Raw genomic sequence first — 6,000 nt, forward strand, 5'->3', positions numbered from 1 at the left:
GATCCCTGAGTCAGGAAGATCCCCTGGAGGAGGGCATGGCAACCCACTCCAGTGTTTTTGCCTGGAGAATCCCACGGACAGAGGAGCCTGGTGGACTGCAGTCCACGGGGTCACACAGAGTCGGACACAATGGAGCAGCTCACAATACTGTGACTTCAGAGGGCCCCGCTGGGCTGTGGTGACGCACTCTGTTAGCCTGGAGACAGGAATCCTAGATCCTGAGTCCAAAGGGCTCAGAAGCCATCCCTTGAGCCCCGCTGCCCAGCTCTTCATACCACTTGTGACCAACGTTCTTCTATGCTCTGCTCAGGTACTTCCGGAGAAAGGGCGCCCAGGACTGTCTGGGGAGGAAAAGGTGGAGGCGCCCTTTCCTCTGAACGTTGAGCTCCAGGGCACTTACCAGAGTAAATCCACGGCCCAGGTCTTACCTCTTCAGTGCCAACCTCCCCCACCCAGCCTCAACCTCCTTCCTGCTCAAGTCTCTTTCCTTCTCGGTTTCTCGCTGCCACCGAAAGACTGGGGCAGGGAGCAGACGAGGAACGAAAGCCGAGAATCGCGCGTAAGACCGAGGACCCACGGGTACGCGCTTGGGTGCTCTGACGTACGAAAAGTACGAATGTCATCACATATGCATACATTCATTTTTTCAGAGGGGAAGTTAGAAAACAGGGATTGGAGGGGCTTCCCTGGTGGCCCAGTAGCTACGACTGCGTGCTCCCCATGCCGGGGGCCCAGGTTCCCTCCTGGGTCAGGGACTAAGCTCCCACGTGCCGCAGGTAACCATCTCACATGCTCCAGCAGAGACTTCACAGGCCACAACTGAAGACGCCACAGGCCTCAGCACAGATCAAAGAGCCCACGTGCCGCGACTAAGACCCGTGCAGCCAAATCCGTGAACAAAAGTCAGCATTAAAAGAAACAGAGACTGGAGGGGAGCAGAGAAGAACCAAAATTCTTCCCTGACTGTCTTCCTGCCCAGCACACGTGCCCCTCTGAGGCTCCCCCGAAGTCGTTAGAAAGCCTCAATTTAACCGCTTTCAAGAATACAAGGGCTTATAGCTTTTTGAAGCAATTGACTGAATGAAGATCCTCTTTCCTCTCCTCCCAGGGAATGGCCTGGGATGAAGAGAAGAGAAATAGGTTCCCGCTCATGTAAGCCCTCCCCTACGAGAAGCAAGGACATCGACTGAGGGCAAAAAGGCCCCAAGAGCAAATAGCAGAAGCCTCCCCAGCAGGGAGCAGTATTACAGCCCTCACCCTCCCTGAAGCCGCGCTCCTGGCCTGAGCGCAGGGCGGAACCTACCTCCCAGAGGCTGGAAATAACCGTGATGACACGTCAGCCTTGGTGCTTGCGCCTCCGAAGGCCTCTCAACCCGGACCCTGCTCTATATGTCTTCGGTTTGGAAACTTTTTCATCTGAAAGTGCCCCAGCTTGCAAAGGCCTTTTGACAGAGCTTATTTTATTTCCTGTTCAGAATTCTTGACATAGAGCAAGAGAACCAGAAGGCAGTCTCAGGATCAGCCCCATCAACCTCCTCATTTTACAGAGAAACTGAGGCCCACAGAGATCCAGCAGTTTGCCCCCAAATCACGCCCTTCACCCCCCTGCAAAATTCAGCTTCCTCCTAACATTTCTCTGCCCTCGCCTCAGGGGACACGGCCCCACTTCCCAAAGGAACCCCTGTTTCTCCTTCAGGTCTCTGCTGGTCATGAGGCGATGAGGAGGGCAGGGAATGTGTGGGGGCTGGGGGAGGGCTAGCCCGACTTGAGAGTGACTGTAGCTCTGATGAGAATGATCTCAGCAAGATGTGACACAGGCGCCTCCAGACCAGTCAAGGCTTTGCTCAGAGAAGCTAAGAACTCTTCTCTTGCACATCAGCCATTCTTTTCAGCAGCTGACTGTCAGCGAAGCCAGCTCTTTCTGGCGCCTCGATGCTCCCAGATCTCAAAAGGACCAGATGTACAGGTGATAAACAGCACCACCTACTTAAGAAAGGCTGTTTTTAAAGAAAGTAGCAACTGTTTTATGAGATACTCCCTAAGTTTACCAAATCCATATATACATATATACACACACACACAATTATGAGCTATCCATCTATCTATATACACTACCTTCTCCAAGGCATATCTTAAAGATAAGCAAGGAACATGTGGTAATCACACTTTGGGATCTAGAGAAACTGAATGATTGAATGTGAAGGGTTAAGCGTTTGTGTTTTAATGACAAACGTGAAGACGGAAATTCCAGTGTGGGCAGTCATCTTTACAAGAAGGGATAATTAGACAAAAATATCATCTTCATGGGTTTCCGCACTGGGTGTGTGTTTTTGAGTCTAGGGCATGCAGATTTGATCACAGAATTCCTAGAATGAAAGAAAGATGATGAAGGCACAGATAAACTCTCAGAATTTCCACAATGCTGAGAAAGGCACTATCAATAATGTGCCTGTTGGCAACATCAGGAGAATTCTCTTTTCAACCACATCCCAGGACCCAGTAATACAGAGACTAAAAACACCCACGTTGACCAATACACTCCCTGTCAGCCCTCAAGTTTTAAATGGTGGCTTTGGAAATTTTCAGAATGAAAATCAGCCTTATGAATCAGCTAGAAATTGCATCTGTTGACAGTCTGATTGATTTTGTTAGTGACCTCTCCCTTCCTAGGAATAAGATTTGTTTATTTTAAGACTGGGCTCCTCTGGGAGGAAAAAGTCTGAGAGATTATTTCTGACCCTGGAGAGATTCCTAAGCCATGTGTGGATCCCAGAAATTCAGCCCATGTCATTCTCTTTGGCTGCCAAGTCCTTACTGGTCTCTGGAAGAGACCTTGTCTGCCCGCCTTTGTCTGTGAAGTCACTTCCACAGAGCTTGGGCCCTGTCCACAGTGAACAGAAAGAGCACTCAGCGGAAAGAACCGGGTTTGAGTCCCGGCCGTGCCACTGCCTCTGTGGCCTCTGAGTCTTGGGGTCTTCTTCATCTCATGGGTTGGTGACATCCACTTTGCAAAGGGACTGTGAAGGTGGAAGGAAGACATGTGTCTGGCCTATACAAGGTACTTTGTGCTCACTCACTCAGCTGTGTCCGATTCTTTGGGACCCCATGGACTATAGCCCGCCAGGCTCCTCTGTCCACGGGATTCTCCAGGCAAGAATACTGGAGTGGGTTGCCATTTTCTCCTCTGTGGATCTTTCCAACCCAGGGATCAAATGCATGTCTCTTGTGTCTCCTGCATTGGCTGACTGATTCTTTACCACTACTCCACCTGGAAAGCCCCGTAAGGTACACTATACATGGTAAATTTTACTTTCTCATTGTCTTTGATTGACTCCCAAATGAAATTTAAAATCCTCAACTTGGGGTCATCCAGTCTTAATCCCCAGTAGCCCTGTACCTCCACCTGAGGCTGAGGGCTTTTCCTGGCGCCCTGCCGCATCTCTGCGCGTGTGGTCCTCTCTCTCTGGAATTCCCATGGAGGGAAATTCACTGGCCCCTCAGGGCTCTTTGTGCTGCTGCTTTTGTGAAGCCTTCCCAGATGGCCCCCTGCTCCCATAGATCTTATCCCACCCCAACCACACTGCTGTCATAACTCTCTTCCCCTCACCAGGTTATATCCTTTTTAAGGTGAGGCTAAGTTTTGTTCACTTTTGTATTTCCTGTACTGTTGAAAAGGGGAACAAGAGGCATTGGATAGATTTTTGAAGATGTGAGTGTATGGCAGAGCACTTCGATCAGACCATTCACATCCTCAGATAAGTCACCAACACCTATCAGTAACCCGCACTTACTCGAAATGCGCTCCCTAGAGATGAGGCACAGTCAACCGTAAAGACTTTTCTGTTCCCTTGGCCTGCCTCTCACTTTGCAAAGACCCGGCGGAGGCAGAAGTCACATAAGTCTTCCTAAAATCATGTCCACTTTTCACTTTAAAGTAAAGAAGATCCTACCCCTGGGTCAGATCATAGCCCAATGACTGGTCACTTCCCCTCAACAGGCCCAAAAGACCCCTTATGCATCATTGTGTTTCACTTCTTAACACATCTTTCTGTGGCCACTTGGCATTATTATATGTCTAGAAATGAAGGATATGAAATTATAGATGCTGATACGTTTTCCTGCATAAGCAAGGGAGGACATTTTTAGAAAATTCACATGCCATTAGGAAGGAGGTTTGAGGCTGAAATTGGTGGCTTCTTATTTCTTTAAAAAAAAAAAAAGAAAACAGAAACGGACAATATCCTTCTGAAAGGATGAATGAAATGCAAAACTTTCATATATGTACACATACACACATATATATATACATGCATGTAGACACATAAGAAGATAAGAATTAATGTTCTCAAAGTGATATGCTTATATTTTTTAAAAAACTTCTATAAAGTTGCACATACAAGGAGCTTCCTAGGTATCATTTCCTTGAAGCTTAACTTTTCTGAGATCCTAAATGATCCCAGTGCTTCATATGAGTTACTGACATCTGAGGCACATTCACCTGGTATTAGAGAGATTTCTACCAGACTTCTAGTATTACCCTTACAGCCAGTGGATGTAGTGGAAAACTAAATTCACGGGAAAATAAAATCTCTTGTGGAATCTGCTCATTAGTATCTGGTTAACAGTCAAATATCACACCACTATGTTCTTCCCAGAATCAACTGTCAAAGACCTTGAGTGACAAGAACTCCCCATTCCGAGTTCTCTTTAGAAGTCGGTGATGACTGAGGCAAAGAATGGGGCCCCGGTGGGCCATGGACACAGAGGCAGAACCCAGGGTCCCATCCCCTCCCTGTACTTTCTACTTAGATGCCCCTCGTATTGTGTGATTGGGAAGAGTCTACATCCTTAGCCTTCCCAGGACTCCAAAGGCACCAGTGACCTCTTACCTGTCACGCAGCCAGGTACCACGATGAATACGAAGAACCTCCACATCAGCAAGCTTGGCTCCATCCTCCTGGCCCCTGAGACCACTGCCGATGTCGGGGCTGGGAAGAGAAAGTGCTGCTCTGCAGAACGCCGGGTTTCCTTTCAGCCTCTTGTTGGCATCGCACGGGGAGACGGGAATGAAGGGTGAGTCCGCTCAGGTTGTCATCCCTGCCGGTCCGTCAACCTCTAGGGCAGTAAGTGCTTACTCTGTATAAGTATTAGCCTGGGTTCTTCAGCCAGGAAATTGTGCGTACCACTCTCTTCTCTAGTCTCAAATATAGGAAGTGGTTTTAACCAGGTTTTTTTTTTTTTTCTTTCTCAAGTTCAGTTGCTGGGAGGTGTGGGCTGGGGTTGGTGAGAAGGATTGGGGTTCGTTTATGAATCCGTTCTTTGGCTTACCCCTGAAAAAGACAGGGAGATTCCCACTGCCGTTAAAGCAGGGTGAGCAAGCCCTTCTTGGCAGTGGTCTCAACTAGAGTTTCATAATCTGATGTCACCGTGAAACTGAGGTCCCGGACTCGCAGCTCCCCGGGGAGTCGGCAGGTGCCACTCAAGATGGAGGGGCGCCAGGTCATGCCAAGCAGTCTTGGCCCTAGATGGGAATTTCCTAAAGCTGTCTGACCACGGAGCCCTTGAAGAAGTCCACTGGGTCTTCGGGTGGGGTCTCCAATATTCAGATAATTGAAGAGGAAGCACAGACTGCCCCACGCTCAGAGCTCCTGAATATTCTCCCAAGACTTACAATCAGTACTAGCCGTAATTCTCTCACCATGATGCCCTGGGTCCTGAATATGAGTTGTCATTTTATAAGATATTTTGCCACCAGCTGTGTTTTTTCTTGAAAGATCATTACTAAAAGTGGATTTTGGTTCTCAACGTTGGACTTTTTCTTGTTTTCCAGAGAGTTGAATCTTGCTTTCCTGTTTAATGATCAGAGCTATCTTCTGATTTTCACAGAATAGTTGACTATGTTTTGCCCTCTAGAAATTCATGTCATGGTGTATTTATATTAAAATAAAATTTAAAAAATATTAGCAAGTAAGCAAAAACATTGACAAAAGGAAGACTATC

General features: G+C 47.9%; 1 protein-coding gene across 1 annotated transcript in view; it reads right to left on the bottom strand.

The window, feature by feature from the left end:
• The window catches only part of IL2RA (interleukin 2 receptor subunit alpha), a 45,506-nt gene extending 40,327 nt beyond the window's left edge, over positions 1 to 5,179 (bottom strand). The window contains exon 1 of the mRNA XM_027560146.1: positions 4,890 to 5,179. Coding sequence (XP_027415947.1) covers positions 4,890 to 4,953 — 64 coding nt within the window. The 5' untranslated portion in view covers positions 4,954 to 5,179. The remainder of the gene's footprint in view (positions 1 to 4,889) is intronic.
• Between the last annotated feature and the right edge of the window lie 821 nt (positions 5,180 to 6,000).

The sequence above is a fragment of the Bos indicus x Bos taurus genome, chromosome 13 (assembly GCF_003369695.1).
Source record: "Bos indicus x Bos taurus breed Angus x Brahman F1 hybrid chromosome 13, Bos_hybrid_MaternalHap_v2.0, whole genome shotgun sequence".
Taxonomy (NCBI): domain Eukaryota; kingdom Metazoa; phylum Chordata; class Mammalia; order Artiodactyla; family Bovidae; genus Bos; species Bos indicus x Bos taurus.